General features: G+C 42.9%; 1 protein-coding gene across 1 annotated transcript; it reads right to left on the bottom strand.

The window, feature by feature from the left end:
* Positions 1–788: 788 nt before the first annotated feature.
* Positions 789–16,904, bottom strand: LOC134046170 (broad substrate specificity ATP-binding cassette transporter ABCG2-like). Its single transcript, XM_062496455.1, has 15 exons — positions 16,621–16,904; positions 15,988–16,047; positions 14,622–14,736; positions 12,197–12,349; positions 11,327–11,484; positions 10,111–10,262; positions 8,803–8,919; positions 7,706–7,971; positions 7,080–7,162; positions 6,622–6,711; positions 5,043–5,167; positions 4,527–4,681; positions 3,067–3,156; positions 1,829–1,941; positions 789–936 (listed from the first exon to the last, which is right to left on the bottom strand). Exons 1-15 carry the CDS (start codon positions 16,902–16,904, stop codon positions 789–791), a joined length of 2,109 nt encoding a protein of 702 aa, XP_062352439.1.
* Between the last annotated feature and the right edge of the window lie 420 nt (positions 16,905–17,324).

Below are 17,324 nucleotides of genomic sequence, written 5' to 3' on the forward strand. Positions count from 1 at the left end.
TATGTAGAGATAGCACAGCTAAGAACTGAGTCTGTAGTTAAAAACTTCTGCCAGTAGTAAGTACACAAATTTTTATTTAGAAAAAAATAAAGCAAAAGGGCGTTCTCTCTCCTCCTTTTAAGTAGTAAATACATTTCTTGCTGTTCACAGTGCAGAGGGGAAGTTTCTTGGTTTCTTTTTTCTGCAGTACAATAGTATATATTTCTCTTCTGAGATGTCTAACACCACTGGTGTTTAGCTTAATTAAAAACTAAAGTTGTTTCTGGAAGTAGCTTCCACTGAGAAGCTACTAGAAGTATAACTGTTCTTTCCTGGTCATGAGTGCTTGGTTTCTGTACTGACTTCAAACTCAAATGCATCTCCAACACATTGTGAATAATCTGTCTCTCCTCAGATATGACAGGCACTAACAAGGGGCAACGTATCAATGCATAAATGCCACCATCACCTTCCACCTTTTGTGATGGAGAAGCTCACATGTTCAATGGAATATTTTGTGTATAAGCTGGCCACAGAATAATAATGGTTTACAATATACAGTTTGACATGTACCTAAGGAATTCTGAGAATTATATTGTCTTAGTAAAAATCACTTATGCAATATACATTAATGCATTTCTTCTTAAAACCCACAATCCTGTGGAGGTCATGCTCCAGAAACAGGGGAACAGGTTTCCCATCTGAAGTCCAGCAAAGTCAGCTAAAACATTTTGGCAATCTCCAGTAGGCCCTAACAAGCTTTGCAGTTTTAACACCTGAGAAGCTGCAGGGCAAGGCAACGCAGGAGTCTATGTGAACTTCCTCATAAACCGGAGTTTTGCATAGGCAATGATAAGGAAGATAACAGTCATGCAGAAGAGAGCCACTATGTTTTCCCACATTGCCCAGCTGGTAGGGGCGATTCCTTGGCTGCACAGGTATGCTTCACCAGAACACCTGCGGGAAAGCACAGGGCACAAGTTGATATTACTATGTGGCACACATCTTCAGGTTATTAATCACTTTTATTCCTGTTTCACAAAGATCCTTCTACCCTCAATTCTGCAAAACAGGTGATAGAAATAGAGAAATCATCACCAAATAAAACTCAAGGGACAAATCTAGATCTCTAGTTCTCTTAATTTTTCAGAAGCAACCTAATTGTTCTTTATAGATAACTGGCAATGTATAAGGAAACCTCAAAACCACCTTTAACTGTGGAAAGTACAGAAACATTAGTTTCCCCTCAACAATCACTGGAAGTCCAAAAGCTGTGCAGACAGTGCTCTAGCACTGTTCCCTACAAAATACTCAAGTTTGCCATCTCTCTAGTGTGTGTCACAAAATAGTTGCATTGCTACAGCTTAAGGTATCAATAGCCAAGAGTATTTCAAATGGGACAAAATGGAGCACTGCAAGAGAGATACCTTTGCTCTCCCTGTACCTGCAGGGAGGTTAATAGTTACAGACAAGTTCTATACTGGCGGCATGTTTCTGATCACAGGTCTACTGCTTTCCAGCAACTCTGTAGCTGTCCACACACTGCAATTCCATTGTTAAGTGACCCCAGATTTGTTTAGGAAAATTGATCAGTCAGAGCTAGGTTATCAAATACAAAACTTAATTTAGCTCATCTGCCTATTCTAACAAGTAAAGTTTCATCCATACTTCACTCTTGGGTAATTGTTGAGTTTTACTGTATAATCCTAAAATATATTGCTTTGGGACATGTTGTTGAGACTGGTTTGTAAGTGGTTATTTTGTGAATAGTATAAAAATCTGACACAGTCAAACTTCCCTTTAAGTAAGTCATCATGATTCAGGCCCAGAGCCACCATGAGTTACTTACATTTCTTCTGAAATATTGGGGGGACAACTGCCTGTATCTCCTACAAACACTGTAGCATTCGGATTCTTCTCACCACAGAAGTAGAGATCTCTGTACTCATTCACCTGAAGAGCCTAGGGAAAGAGGCAGACACAAGATTTTTGCTGAGTTCATGGTTCAGGGTGTTAAAACTGAAACACTTCAAAGGAAATTGATTATTAGAATACACATACTCCCATTCTTGGAACCATATGTTCACGTTCCTTTTTATTTTCAAGCTCTGACTCACTGCCTTTCTTAGGAATTGCTCCAAGTTCCACATGCAGGGTGGTTTGGTGTCCCAGACCTTGGCATTTAAGTTACTTAAGCACAGGTTTCTGTCTTGCCAGCTACAAGTTCCTGTTCATCCACTTCCACCTGGGTCCATCTACTGATCCAGAAAACCATGTGGCTGCATGCAGACACCCCAGCACCACCACACTGAAGGCACAATCAGCCAAAGCAAGAGGTGAAAGGTTACCCAGCACTGGCATCCTGCACTCTCTGCTATTTCAGAGGACACTTCCACATTAAGTAGCATAATAAAATACCTCAGTGATACCCAAACAATGAGGTCTCACACATCTCCCACCCTGCACCAGCTCCATTCATTTCAGTCATTGTTACTCAAAGTAGGACACTATTCCTTCCAAAGAGGCTTGGCCAGGATGCAAACAGGAGATGGAAACGTAACTCCCACCTGTGACCTGCTCTATTTACTGTGTTTCAAGCAGCTGCACCCTTAGATTTCTAGTACCTCCTTTCTATTCAGGAAAGTCAAATTTCACTTCACAGGAAGCCACTCTGAGGATTGAGACACTTGTGCACTATAGTAAATCCTTTAACCAGCTGGAAAGTCATTGGCCCCAGACTGGTCACCCATAAACCCACAGTGCCTGGAGAGGCTGTACAATATTTGATTTTATTCTAAACCATAGGGATCAACTATTCAGGCTAGGAATTAGTGCCTGACTGGCACTAATTCTGTAGCACAAAGTGTTTGTTCAGTCTCTGAGACTTCCAGGTTTCACAGAGAGCTCTAACTTTTGCTTCCTTTTTGAGACTGGCTGGTTTGTTCTAATTTTTACCATGTTCATGCCAAAAAAAAACAAACCAAATCCGGCTTTTAAGAGAACTTCATACTTTATACTCAGAACCTCTCCAGGAAGCAGCAGTGTGGCTACATTACTCAAAGGAAACCAATGCTACTTTCTACTCACGGTGAGGCCATATCGGGGGATGCTGAAGTACTTGAGCCAGTTCAGCCAGCCCATGACTGAAGGGAGGTTCACTAGGAGGCCAGAGAAGATCTGAAATAGAACAGAAGAGATTGATGAGTCACAAACTCTGTTTACTGCAAATACCATTCCTGCACAGATGCTCCAGGTCCCAGCAGACGTGCACTGGGATTGATGGATCTACTACTGCCTGTACCCACAGACATGAGTTGGGAGCCTTGTAGCACTCCCACACTGCTGGCCCAACAGCACACCCAAGTACTTGATCTGAACTGCTTGCAAAGAGGTCAGAAAGGTTTTCTACATCCACATGTGAGCTAAGAAGCATAATCACAACTTCTTATTCAGGAGGACTGTCCTATGGTAGAGCTAGCCAGAGGCTAAAGAAGGTTGACAGGGAGATGAGAAAGAGGAGAATCAAAAAGGACAAAAATGGGGAGCCTTAAGAGCTGTTATTATTTCAGTCTTCCCCTCTGTCCTAGACCTGCTTTCTCTTTCTCTGGAGTAAGATTTGCTTTCACTTCTTAGCACAAGTGATCTTCATAGCTACACATGACACTTCAGCCTCTGCTTCATCACAAATGATCTTGTGCTTACCCCATGGACTTTCAAGACATGCGTCACTCCTTATACACTGTGACTTAACTCAATGTACATCAGCTGCCCTTCACTACACATGCACGCTTCTCACCCACAGTGAGCAGTTGAAGCAGTGCAGTATCACTTGGCTTATGGCAAAAGCAGGTTAAAGTGCAAATTCAAGAATAAGGGATGTACTGTGGGTCAGAGTATGTACACAGACAGGAATCATCTGACAAGAAATATGCGACTTGGGAGGCTTCACAGCCAAGAAGTTTCATCACCAGCATCACCACTTTCAAAAGAATTCACAGCTCTCATCTACAAACAGTCAAAATTCCTTTCTCTCTCACTTGTTCTCTTCCTTAAAAACATTCTTGGAGAAGAATATTGAAGTAACTTCTTGAATCCCTGGGCAATACTGAATTACAAAAAAAGAAAGGGTTTCTGCCTTCTAATCCCACTTGGGCAGCAAATATTAATGAAAAAATCAACAGATCAAAAATTTATTTCAAGGCTTTTTCCTTTTAAATGATCACTCAGATTTCTAATACTGGAAATTCAAGACTTTTTAAAATTAAACTTCGTAAGGACAATTTAATAAAAACAAACAACACTCATCTGGGGCACTGGAAGGCTCTGGTGGCATCACAACTACTGAATTGCACCCAACCCTTAGACTACAAGCTGGCAGAAGTATATCTTTGACTACAATGACAGTGAAATCAGAAGCACGGGGCTGATGTGCCACTGGACTATGGATATTTTAGCCTGCCTAGGGCTAGCTCAACCGAGTCCTCTCAGCTGGTCTCAGCTCTTCCCTCCCCTCCACCAAAGGAGCACACACCCCCTAATATACTTACAAGCATCAGGACAAAACAAATGGTGATGAGCAGATTGGCCACAGCCACCACATCCATCCCAGCACTGATAGCCAGGGACATGGCTGTGGCAGTGTAGGACACTAGTATCAGGGTCAGCATGAAGAAGAAGAACCGCCCTGCAACAGCTTGGTATCCTGTCAAAAACCAGTAATATAAGAGTCCAGTAAACAACCACATTATGAATTCCAGAGAGGTACCCTTGGATTCCTGTACAAGACAGGCAAATCAGGAAGAAAGACCAAGCCTGGAGCTGGCAGGAGCTATGCATGCTTCAAAGACCCAAAGAGTATTACCAAAAGATGTGGTCAGGCAGGTCCCTGTGTTAGACTGCTGGTGTCTCTGTCCCTGCCCCAGAGTCCTCCAAAGCTATGATGCCAAGTACATAAATCAGTTGGAAGTTCAAGCAGCAGTATGTTATAGATATAGGAATCTGGCTAAGGCAGAAATCAAATGTGTTGGAAGACGAGAGTTTCAATGAAAGCATCAATTGTTTACCAATCATCCAGTAACTGATGCATGAGAATATGATGGCTGGAGTAGTTCTCATGGGCAGCAGATCTCCTATCATCAAGGCCAGGAAGTAGGCAGACACACGGTAATATCCACTGGTGTACTGATGGCTGCGAGGACAGGAAGGAGGGGAGTTGTACAGGTTTAGAGGTTCTGCAGGAAGCAGGCTAGAGTGCGTGTTTGGTTTATCCTGATTTGTTTTCTGCTCTTTCTACCACTGACTCCTCTCTATGCAAATTGCTTATATTCTTTGTGCTATCACTGACACTCTACGAAGTAAGGGCTGATCTGTCTCTCAGATCCTGCAATCAAACTGACAGCCCTCCAAGGAAAGTGAAAGACTGTGTGATTGCTAAGTAAAATATTATAAAAGAACTCCTACTATGTCTCTTTTCAGAGAAAGATATCCTTAATACAAGAGCACAGGGAAGCATTAGACTTCTATAAACTGGAGGAACACTACATGTACTGCTAACTCATACAGCTGCTTCCAGGGAAGAAGGAATGATACCCAACAGTGGGAAAACACCTTTGGGACATCAACTCACCTCCAGTTCACAGTGCAATTAAATGTCATTATGATTGTTTTGCTGCTTAATGGAGCTTATGAGAAGATGCTTTAACAGGTGAGGTGCCTAAATCCCCATTGACACATCTGGTAAACTACACTGGCAAGCAGGGCAGACTAGCAAGAGAGGGCAATGTGGGGGAATTTCACTCCTGAGCAGCTGTTAGGGATAATATTGAGCTGCTCTGAGCAGTCTGTGGGTGGACATGTACATTCCAGGCATAAATCTCCAGTTTCCTTTTTACTGCATAGGATCTGTCTCTTGGCCTTCTATTGCATGAGCTGGAGGCACCTTCACACTATACTTTCAACATATGTGTGTATACATGTGTGTATACTGTATCTACATGCATTTACATACATATACACACATACAAAAACATATACATATGTGTATATATATTAAAAAATATAAAGATACCATACATAAATGATGTTATAAGTAAATAAAAAGTAATAAATACAGTAACTACATATAATTATATATTAATTACTCATAACAACAATGTAATGATCAAGCACCTCCCTCTAAACAGAGAGATGCGCTTGACTATTAACAAGCTCTTGTAAGTCAGACAGCAGCCCCCTTCATCTGAGTGTCCCTTGCAAAGTTGTTCCAGAAGCTCTCCCTTCATTTTTGCACAGTCTTGCCACTTTAAGACCACTGCAAGACTGCGTGTCAGCCCTTGTGAGAAAGAGGGAAGGAAGGATTCACAGTCTGCAGGATTCACACACAGACCTCCAAACTAGCTGTTACCAAAAATGCATAAGAAAAACAATAAACTGTCACACAGCAAGCAAGTAAAACCACTTCCTCCTTCCCCCAGCTCTTAGCATTTCAGCTTCCTGCTCTACAGACTAACTTAGCATTACTATTACAATCTGAGGTTGCAAGGGAGCAATCAAGTCTTTGGTGGAAACAATTTTGTTCAGTGTGTAAGATACTGCTCCATCTCACTCCAGAGTATGAGACAGTCCAAGTGCCTTATTACTTACACAAATAGTTTCTTGTCTCTGATGAATAGCTCAATGGCAGAGACACTGGAAAAACACTGGTTTGTAGTGACAAAAAACAAGGAGCCAACCCTAGAAGGCAAATCAGAACAGTGAAAAAGTGAGAGAAACCAGATCAAACACTGGCAGCCCCAGACAATATCAGACATCACAATCATCATCATCATCAAGTCAGTGCTTTTCTCTGTCCATAGAATGGAGATACTTAAATGTGCTACTGTAAATCTTAGCTGTATCTTTATCTTCCCTTTTACATCCTCTTTGTATTTATGTGAAAGCCTGACAGAACTGTGACCCCTTTAGGACCCCTGGCAATTCCATGCTGCACTGCACTGAGACTTATGAACCCAGCCCTCCTGTGTATTTCAAGTGGATCCCTGTGCCTCAAACCTGACTGCTACAGATAGAAAAATGAGGAAAGCTGTGGTTTTTCATCTTACCGATTCTGAATGCCACTTCGGTCCAGTTTTACACCAAAAAAGATAGCACCCACAACCAAGGCTAGAATTACAGTCACCGCAATCTGGAGGTGGAAAGAAGAAAGGAAAAAGGAAATCCTTCAGGTAAATAAAAAAATAAGGAACTAACATTGTTAAGTCATATTCAGGGTATGAGATTGACACCTGCCTAAAGCCTTGCTCTTGTGAGGCAATCTATACCTACGACACACACAAAATCCAGTTTTTCAGATTTTATCCTCTTCACTTTTCTACTTCCTTCTTTGGCCAGGAGAGTTAATAGAAACACACTTACAGAATAACCAAGTTTAAATTTTAAAGTGAAGCACAAAATTAGTATTACCCTAGAAGATTCCTATGTGACCCAGAGAATGGAGCACTTTCCCCCCACCCCAATCTTCAGTGCAGTAGTCCTTATGCTAAACTAAACTGGAGATTTTTTCCAAGGGCCACAAAGGTAGCTGAGCATCTCACTCCACTTACATGGCAGTGGCATAGGACTTTTCTGTTTCCCTAATTGCCTTTGAAAACATGATTCTGCCCTACAAACTGCAAGTTATGGGACTGAGAGCAGCAAGAATCTGAGACTTTTAGCAATTGTTTCCTACTTGTGCAATGGAGGCCTGTGGGTTCCTGATGAGATTTTTCAGGGAGCGCTTGGACACCCAGTACAGCTGAGTGAGGAATCCATTTGCATAGGTAATCTCATGCTCCTTCTTGGATAGTCTCTGCTTGCTTCCCCGTCCAAGCTCCACTTTCCCCAGTGCTTCCTTTGTGCCCTGATATAGGCTGGAGCTGAGATATTTCTGGTGCAGCACATCTACCACATTGCTATCCACGCTGTCTTCAGCCACTCCATTTTCACTGGTCCCTTCTGAGTGAAAAGAAACAAGATATGGCTTGTGATTCCCTATAAACCTGACCTTCAGATATGGCACATCAACAAGGTCAGCAATTCTGGATGCTGAAGAAAAAGGCATAAATGCCCAGAGAATTTGAGTTGTTCAAGCCTTAGGTCTGAGTTTAAGGGGCTCGCTTGAGTGAAAGCTTTTTCCTACATTTTTAACCAAACCTAGCTAATCTGTCCATTCTTTTTGGCAAAATTGGTCATATTCTTGTAACATGGCACCAGAAAACTTTTGTTTCATTGAATTTGAGAAAAATTAACTTTTGTTCTGATTCACATCACGAAAAACTGCTTTACAAACTTTGTTCTCTTATAATCTTTCACTGAACAATATGCTACATGATCCCCAAGCAAGTATTTCCAAACATTTCACTCACTATATTGGTAGAGAATTCATCCTCTAACAGTTCCAATCTCTTTCACTCTCCTATAAATCCAACACTCCTTAGCCTATCTACCTTGTCTTCTCTGCGGCAGCTCCTATGTGACTGAAAACTTGTCAGCTGCCTCTTGAGACCAAGCAGTTCTAGTTTTTCCAGTCTTTCCCTCACAGGTTTTTCTTTTTAAATTTTTGGTATTTGTCATTGCTCTCCTATACTACTGAAGTAAAAAAATCCATTTTAAAAGTTTCTGATCTCTTTAAAGAAGCCCAAAACAAAGTACATATATTAGTAGGAAAAATAAAAAGATAATGAAATGCCCTAGACTCAAGGAAACACAGAGAATAAAAGCTTGCCATCACCACATACAATTTCCCTTCCACACTGGCCAGCAGAGGATTTATCTTTCACAGTTTACCTTTTCCTGTGCCCACAGGTCTGTGATCTTCCTTGCTTGCTGCCACAGCAGTTGAATCACCATTTATAACATCAAGGAAGAAGTCAGCTGGGTTATTGAAGGGTTCACACTCATATCCTTAAAAAAAAACACAGAACAGGCCAAACCAAAACCACAAATGCAACGTGTTTGCATTGCACAGGGCACACCTCAGAAGGTCAGGTCTAACACTGTTACCACTTTTCCATAACCCTGATACCAGTAAACTTCCCTGCTTTTCATAAATGTTACTTTACAGCAGTAGATGGGCAGAATTTAGGAGATGGTGAATCTGAGGTATCTAAAGAGCTTCAAAGCTGCTTATTCACTGATTTCAGGTGAGGAGGAATCTCTAACTTGCTTCTACCACATCTCAGTATGGACAACAGCCTCCTTCCCAGTGCTGTTCAACCACATTCCACTCTAAATGACCCAAAGTTCCTCAGCAGAGGTTCCTGGATGTCTGCTCTACAGCCGCAGATATTTATTCTAGAGGCTCAACTCTTGTTGGCGTTTCCCTGGTCACAAGGATGAGGAAGGGCTTCCTGAGAGAAGCTTCTTATAATACAGTTGTAAGTACAGGACAAGGAGGAAATAAAAAACAAATCCAAAGATGCTTCTACAGCTTCCCTGAGAAAAAGGAAGTAGGCTACCAAGAAGAGAAGCAGAAATACTGACATTGGTTAAAGCACCTCCCTTAAAGCCAGGGAAGCTTACAATTTAATGTGTCCATGGCTGCACCCAAAGATTGGAAGTTCACTCCACATTCTCTGTTCCTTATAGTCAGACACCCTCACCCTACTTACTTGGAGAGAGGGCAGCCACCCCAACAGTGCAACTATTAACCCATCGTAAGACACACCATAATTTTGTCCCTTGGTTGCCCACCTGCATTCAGTCTAGAGCATATTTTTGGATCAATCTGTACAGATTGCTGCCAGTCTGCAGGCTGCAGTTCAAAAAGCACTGGATCTGCCACTGAGGCCTGGTACAACTACAAGCATTATCTTGTCTGTTGAACATCATGCTAATAACATGCCAAATTGATTCCTGACTTTTGTCCTCATGCAAGGCGAAGCAAAGGCAAGACAGAGCCATGCTCTCTTGTCTGAAAATTTCTGGGTTTCTCATTTTGTCTTTTTTGTTCTAACATAACACTATATATGTGTACAATCTCTAACATCCTAGTGATAGAAAAGCATGGGGCTCTTATCCCATGCTAGGACAAGAATTTACACACAGGTTTAACTCATGAGCCAGTTGCTTTTGCTCTTGGCATGGAAGACTTACCAATAGAACTGAAGTACTCCAGAGCGTGCTTTGCAGGACCATGGTACAGCACCTTTCCCGAAGCCAGCAATGTCAGACTGTCAAACAGCTTGAATATGGAATAACGAGGCTGATGGATGGAAAATATGATGGTTCGCCCTCTTCTTGAGAGTCTGAAATAGAAACAAAACATCTCTTAAGTATGCCACACTTTGAATTTCAGGAAGGCAAACCCCAAGTATCAAAATCCAACATAAATACGTAGCAACTTCTCAGAGTCTCGATCCAGAAATACCTTCTCTCCCTTCTCTGTCACTGTGTCAGATGCTACCTGCAAGACCTTCAAGACAGCACCCATCATTACAGGAGACCATCACTGCAGTCCAGGCAGCCAAAGCATGATGTCTGTAGCTAGCAAAGCCTGAGGCCACAGCTGTGTATAAACCCTCCTTACATGTTTTTTATACCAGATGTCAACCTGACCAACTGCACCCAATGGCAGTACCAGATGTTACTTATCAGGATGTGGAAGTCTGGCCAGCTGAGATTTTTCTTAGCTCTTCTGCTGAAGATTTACTGTAAAGAAAATTCCAAAGAAGTTTTCCTTGAGGTTTGTCAGATGGTCTTTCAAGTGCTTTAGCACTGATGCCCAACAAGGACTCTTGATAATCAGACCTATATCCACAAACACCAAAGCAAAGCAACTCCCACAAGCAAAACCAGACAACATGCCACAAACCCAGGAGGAGGATTAGAAAGTCATTCTCATTAAATAAGCCTCTTTTGTTCTCCTTGCATGTAACTTTGTTCTAATTGTCAGAAGACAGTTCATCTCCAAAACATAGAACATTGGGGGTAAATCTGCAGGAAAAGTTTTATCTAAGTTCAAGATTTTTGTCGGGTAATAGACATAGATGGAAGGCCAAGAAATTATGATTACAAGGCCTGACCTCCCAGTCCACCCTTCGTTGTGGCAAAGGGAAGCTGTCCAAGCTACATCTGCTTTTTGGGATCCAATCCAATGCTTGCTGTGGAAACATTCCCATAAGATTAAAAAGGTTTTGGAAAAGAGCCAAAAAAATAATTACCACTACTTCTGAGTATATTGGTCTAGTTGGGCTTTTTTTGTTTCTTTTTTTTTAAAAGGCACTATAACTACTCAGTCATAAGAAATTCTTTTTTTTACTAATGAGTTGACAACCAAACTGCAAGACAGCCCTGAAGAACTGACTCTTACTTCTTCAGAAGGATGAGGACTGCATTGGCTGTGCTGGCATCAAGGCCAGTTGTTGGCTCATCCAGAAAAAGGACTGGTGGCTCTGTGATGAGCTCCATCCCAATGTTGGTTCTCTTCCGTTCCCCTCCAGACACTCCCCTGATCAATTCAGTTCCTACCTGCAAGCAGAAAAGATCAGATATTTGCAACAAGATCCAGTCAGTACATTCTCTGGAGTTGTGGGCTTTCTACATCCAGCAACCATTTTCATTTTCAGAGTCCCTTTTACGAACTTTAGGGCCAGCAGCAGGTGAGTTTGACTCAGTGTGAGAGACTGTGCAGCAGTATGCTGAACCTGATTTTCAGAGGTATCAGGTGCCTTATGACTTAATGGAACAAGGATGACACTGATAAGGACAAGACAGAGTGAGGCACCAACATTCAGAGGAGGCATTGGTGTGTGGGGATGCCTTTTTTGGTAGCTTGCCTGTTCATACAAGCTCTGAACAGAACTTTTCCATCAAAGACCAATTTTCCATCCCTCAGAGCTTTCAGAAACAAGAAAACAATTTTCTTGTCTTGTTCCACAAAGCCAGGAAGTGACTGAACAACTTTCTCAGATGCAATGACTAAGCGACTCTCCCTTCTGAATTTATACAAGGTGCTGGATATGGTCCAAAATGTTCCCCTTTTAGTAGCAGATACAAATATCTCTCTTCGAGCTCCCTCCTGAGCTGGAGACTGATTTCTTGCAGATTTCTTTCTCTGATTTCTTAAGTCAGGTTCCTGTTTAGCTTCCTGTAACTGCACTACACACGATACTGCCCTGAGACAAGTGGTTCAATTTCCAGAGGTATTGTGTTTTCTGATAAAGGTGTTCTCACTGCTCACCTTAGCATCAGCCACTTTGCTTAATCCCAGCTCATTGATTATCTGGGTGACTCGCTCTTCCTTCTCTTTAATGCTGATGGAGCTGGGGAGTCGCAGCGCAGCAGAGAATTGCAGGTTCTCCCTCACCGTCATCGTGCCCATAACAACATCATCCTGAAAGTACAAATGGACAGTTGGAAAGACTCCTCAACTACTGAGTCCCTTAGTGGCAGTTACTGGATAAGCAGTTTGCAGACCACAGTGGAACCCAGACTGAAGGACAACTCCTTCAAATTTTACATGACATGAAATTCAAAGTCCTTCAGTAGCAGTCAAGGCAAGTCTGCAGCTCTGCAGGCCCCACAGCTTACACCAAACACCCCTTCTGCCTGCTTTCAGGCTGAGAAGTTCAAGTGCAGACAGTGCAGCTTTGTACAGCAGAAAAATGTGCATTTTTCTTATTAGCCAAAGTGAGGCAGAACAGGTAGTGATTTTGCAGAGTTAAACTTCTGTCAGTCCAGTTGGAGCCAAAGCACATTCCTAGCTCAGTGTTCAAGGTAGAGACACTCAGGGAATCACCCTGGTCAGATCTGTTCTCAGTTACAAGCCATACCTCGTTGTGGTCCAGAGCACCTGCTGAGCTCAGCTGCCAACAAGGAGCTTTCCCCAGCTCCTCACTGGCACCAGTTTCTCAGAAAAGCAAGAATATTGCACCCAGATGCTCCTGCCATGTCTCAGCTATGTACAACTCTTGGATCTAAGACTTTATTCTAAGGATTACAAAAGCTTCAACAGCCATGTGCACTTTGAGGGAGAATCAAATCTATCCAGCAGGCAGACCTGGGCAGTTTACAGTAACCTGCAACAACCATGAGCCAAATAAGAATGTCATCAGGTCCATTCAGAGCTCCATGTGTCTCCATCACCCCCACTTTGGTATTTGTACCAATTCTGTATCCTACCATATGAGAAAAGGGCTGCAACACTGGGTAGCTGCTGAGAAACATGCCTGTTACATCAGCCATCTTTGGAAGACCTCCCCTAAGCTGCAGAGCAGCAGATTCTTGCCTGCTTTAGGACTCTGCCCATGTCAGATGTAGTGCATCACTAGCACACATGATATACCAGTCAACCATGTTTGGCACTGGAGTTAACAGAGGAACATAAGAATGTGCTTCTTTGCTGCCAAAGATGGTTTTAGGCATTTCATACCTTCCCTTCCCTTCCCTTCCCTTCCCTTCCCTTCCCTTCCCTTCCCTTCCCTTCCCTTCCCTTCCCTTCCCTTCCCTTCCCTTCCCTTCCCTTCCCACAGCCCCTCAGTCTTTGACCCCAGCCTCCCATTCTCCCCTCTCAGATCCACCAATACAACTGTTGGGTCACTAAATTGTGAATTTAAGCTTAATATCAAACATAACCAACAGTGACATGACACCTTCACTCTCACAGCACGGATAACATGATTTAGCATGCCTATATGCTTATCTGCATGAAAATGTTCCTATAATTATGTATTTAAGACTTCAGTGTTGTTTGTAGTTTTTAGTTCATTTTTATTGATCCCAGGAGTCAGACATGGGGTGGGAAGGGGGAGAGACCATTTAATATTTCACCAAGTTGCTTATCATTTTAAGGTTATGTTTGGTTGCTTTGGAAATTTCAGAGACAAATGTCTCAAACTGGGACCACTTGCAAGAAACTTACTGGCAGTTTATCAGCAACTGAGGATTTTAGGATCTCTGAACTGCAGGATCAAGATTTAGCACCAGTCTTATCCCATGGATTCTCCTGGAGCCCCCCAGCTGGCAGCTTTCAGCTGCCTGTGTCACATCTGCCTGCATCAGAACCCTGGATGGTTTCCAGATTTGGCTGCTCATACAGCTGCCAAGAATCCCCTTCTCCCCAGGTTCCCCAGGGCTTTGAGGGTCTATTATTGGTCCAGGCCTCCACCCACTTCCGCAGATTCAGCTGCCTTTTCCTGTCTCCAAGTGGAATGAACCTCTGTCACAGCCAGCTAGAATCAGAGGAAGAACAGCAGGGATCTATTTATTTCCTAGAATTATTGTCTGATAGTTTGAAGGTACTTCTGCCAGCTAGAACTACTTCTGAGTTTAACAACAAGAGATATTGGGTGTCATGGTTTTTTTCCTCCCTTTTTTAAAAATCTTTGCTAGCACTTCAGGGCAGAGCCCAAAGGAGTTGCCCAGCAGTTTGGGCATCCATGTGGCTGTGGGACGACACACCTCTGTGCTTGACAAGGTGGAGTTAACAGTTTGATCTTACTGTCTTCCCCATCCCAGATAAAAACTAAAAACTGTAACATCTGAGCTATCAAATTAGGCTCTGTAGGGATTGCTGAAAATTACCTAAACTGGTTATTCGTGTTTACTCATCTTATGTGGTCTTCCATCCCAAGGTCTCCCAGGCCTGCAGGAAGGCAGCTACTCACCTGCACAACATATCCTGAAATGCACTTGAAATTTGGAGGTTGCGGGATGCCATCTATAAGCACTTCTCCAGACAGACCTGCTGGGTCCTTTCTGGCAGCCAGCACATCTAGGAGACTTAAGATAAACACCAGGCATTAGGTTTTGCAATAACTGCTGCTTTTATCCTTGACTGGGTAAGTACCACCAGCCAGGACCGAGTTACTCACAGTGTGCTGCAAACCAGAGGGCACAGAAAGGGGCTTCCCCTACACTGCAGGCTTTAGCTCTTTGTACAGAAAGCCTGGTGTACATCCAGGATTTTCCAGCACACGGTGTGCCACAGCAGTATGGCAGTGTACAGACACTCATAATTCACAACAGTCAGCCCCCTACAGACATAAACTTAGTCTGTGTATTTACAGATAACCTTAAATGCACAGAGACAAAAGCACCCTGCTGAGTTGCTGTAGTCTGCTCTCCAACCAGGGGAGCACTGAACTAACTCCTCTGATCTCAAGTAAATTAATCCATATGGGTGTAAACAAGACAAGAGTTAAGATTAATTCTAGAAAGTAATTTTTTTTTCACTTATCACTAGATTCTCCTCACTGCCAATGCAGAGGCCAGCCTGTCTGCCAGATAAGTAAACCACCCCAATGAAGTGCTGCTCTTGAAATCATCCTGATTAACCAGTAGTCCCCTTAGAAAAGAAGATCAATGCAACCACGAAGACACACCTATGTGAACCCTGGCCATATTTGCGAGTGTTTGACATTCTTAAAGTCAGAGAGAGCGACAAAGAGCTCTCTTGCCAGAGGAGAGAAAACAGCATTAGCACTGGATGGAGAGAGTCTACATGGTATTTCTCTGTGCTTTCATCCAAACAACTCAAGCATGTGTGCACCCCCACCAGCAGGTGATAGCCAAGTTTGGGTAAGGATCCAGCCTACAGACTGAACTACACCATATTCCTGTCTGCTGTCAGAGAGGAGTCTAGCAGCTTCAAGGAAGTCTTGCTGCAGACAGTTCAGAGGGGGCAACATCTTCCATGCCCCAGGGGAGCTTATACTCCATCCCACTATCAGTCAGAACAGAGCCTACATCTGAGCTCCAGTCACTCCAATTCTGCCTGGCATCTTAACTCAGACCACCACCAAAGATGACTGCAGTAATACAGAGGACCAACTGGAGCAGATGTGACACAGTCACAGTGCAAGAACTTCAGCAAAGCTGACAGAGGGGCAGGAGGTCAAACTGCATCATCAGATTTCTGAAAGGCGTGCAAGGATCTAAGCATGCAGATACCTCACATCTCCCCTGACCCTCAGAATCCCAAACACACTTTGAACAGCTGACTGTCCATTTAAAGGAGCAGAAGGTACTCACGAAGATTTCCCACTCCCTGTTGGCCCCAGGATAGCATTCAAGCCTGGTTTCATAATGCCACTGAAAAAAAGGAAAGAGTTGTTTACAAATAAGGACATTTCCAAGGACCACCCATATGCAGATTTTAGTAGATGTGGGATGTGAACAAAATGCTGTTGAAAGAAAAACTTCAGAGATAAAAAACCTTAAATCTGAAATTAGTAAGCATTTTTCCTTTCTGTTGCAGACTGCCAGTCAGAACAGAATTAGAAGTGGACATAAAAAGCAATCTACAAAAGACAGAAATTAAGTGTCTTCTCTGCTCATCAGGGTCTTGAAGCAACAACTGCTCTCTGTTGCTCATTTCCTCTGACAGCACCTTGATCATACTTAAGGGAACTCTCTGATCTTCTGACAGAAGAGTTCACACAAGTTTGGTCCTAATTTGCTCAGACTGATAACTGAAACTGCTTCAGCTATATCCCAGCTATTTTCCATTAAAGCAAATAGAAGTGCTTACATGAACTGCTGACTGGCAGGAGGGCAGTAATTTCTGTACCAGCACAGCTGGATCTGGAAGGTGACACGAGGTCACTGGTTCACAGCAGCAGATTAATTTCTTCCCTCTAGTATTTCATTTAAGCAAACACTTACTTAACATTGTGAAGGATCTTCTTTTCCACGATTTTCCGTTTACAAAGGAATCCACTGGACTGCTTAACAGAGTACTGAATGTTATGGAAACTCACAACAGAGCCACGAGGAGATCGGAGGGACTCTTGTGTTGGAACAGAACGTTGGAAGCTGCCCACTCCTTCCTCTTCTCCAACAGAAACAATGCTGTGATCAAATGTGTCTGATATCATGTCCTTGTTACACAGGTCAAGCTCCACTGCATGGAGATTTCTGAGGTCACTGTCATTTTGAGCAGTTCCCATCTGTTGAGACAAAGAACACAGAAACACACAGTGAAGGAGACATGTGAACAAAGATTTCTCCAGAAAGTGTTTTGGAAGAGCAAGTTCATGCACACCACACCAATTGGTGTGCCAAGTTTCCAAAAGGATGGACATCCGCACCGGAAGACATCCAGTAGTCCCCAAAGGCACGGAAACCCACAGATTTAGAACTAACCTTTAAGAACAAGAAGTATGTTCTTGAAATAAATGACGTTTGCTCAAAGGGCATCTCATGAAAAACAAGCCTACCTACAATGGTCACCATCTTTTGCAACAGTACTACTAATGGAAGCTGTTACTGCTTAAAGAGACTCAAGCTCACTTTCTTCAGTCATAACATGCTTACCCCCTTACCTCCCAGCAAAGCCAGCAGAGAAAGTCTATTAATGAATCCATATA

This window comes from Cinclus cinclus, chromosome 7 (assembly GCF_963662255.1).
Source record: "Cinclus cinclus chromosome 7, bCinCin1.1, whole genome shotgun sequence".
In the NCBI taxonomy this organism is placed as follows: Eukaryota; Metazoa; Chordata; class Aves; order Passeriformes; family Cinclidae; genus Cinclus; species Cinclus cinclus.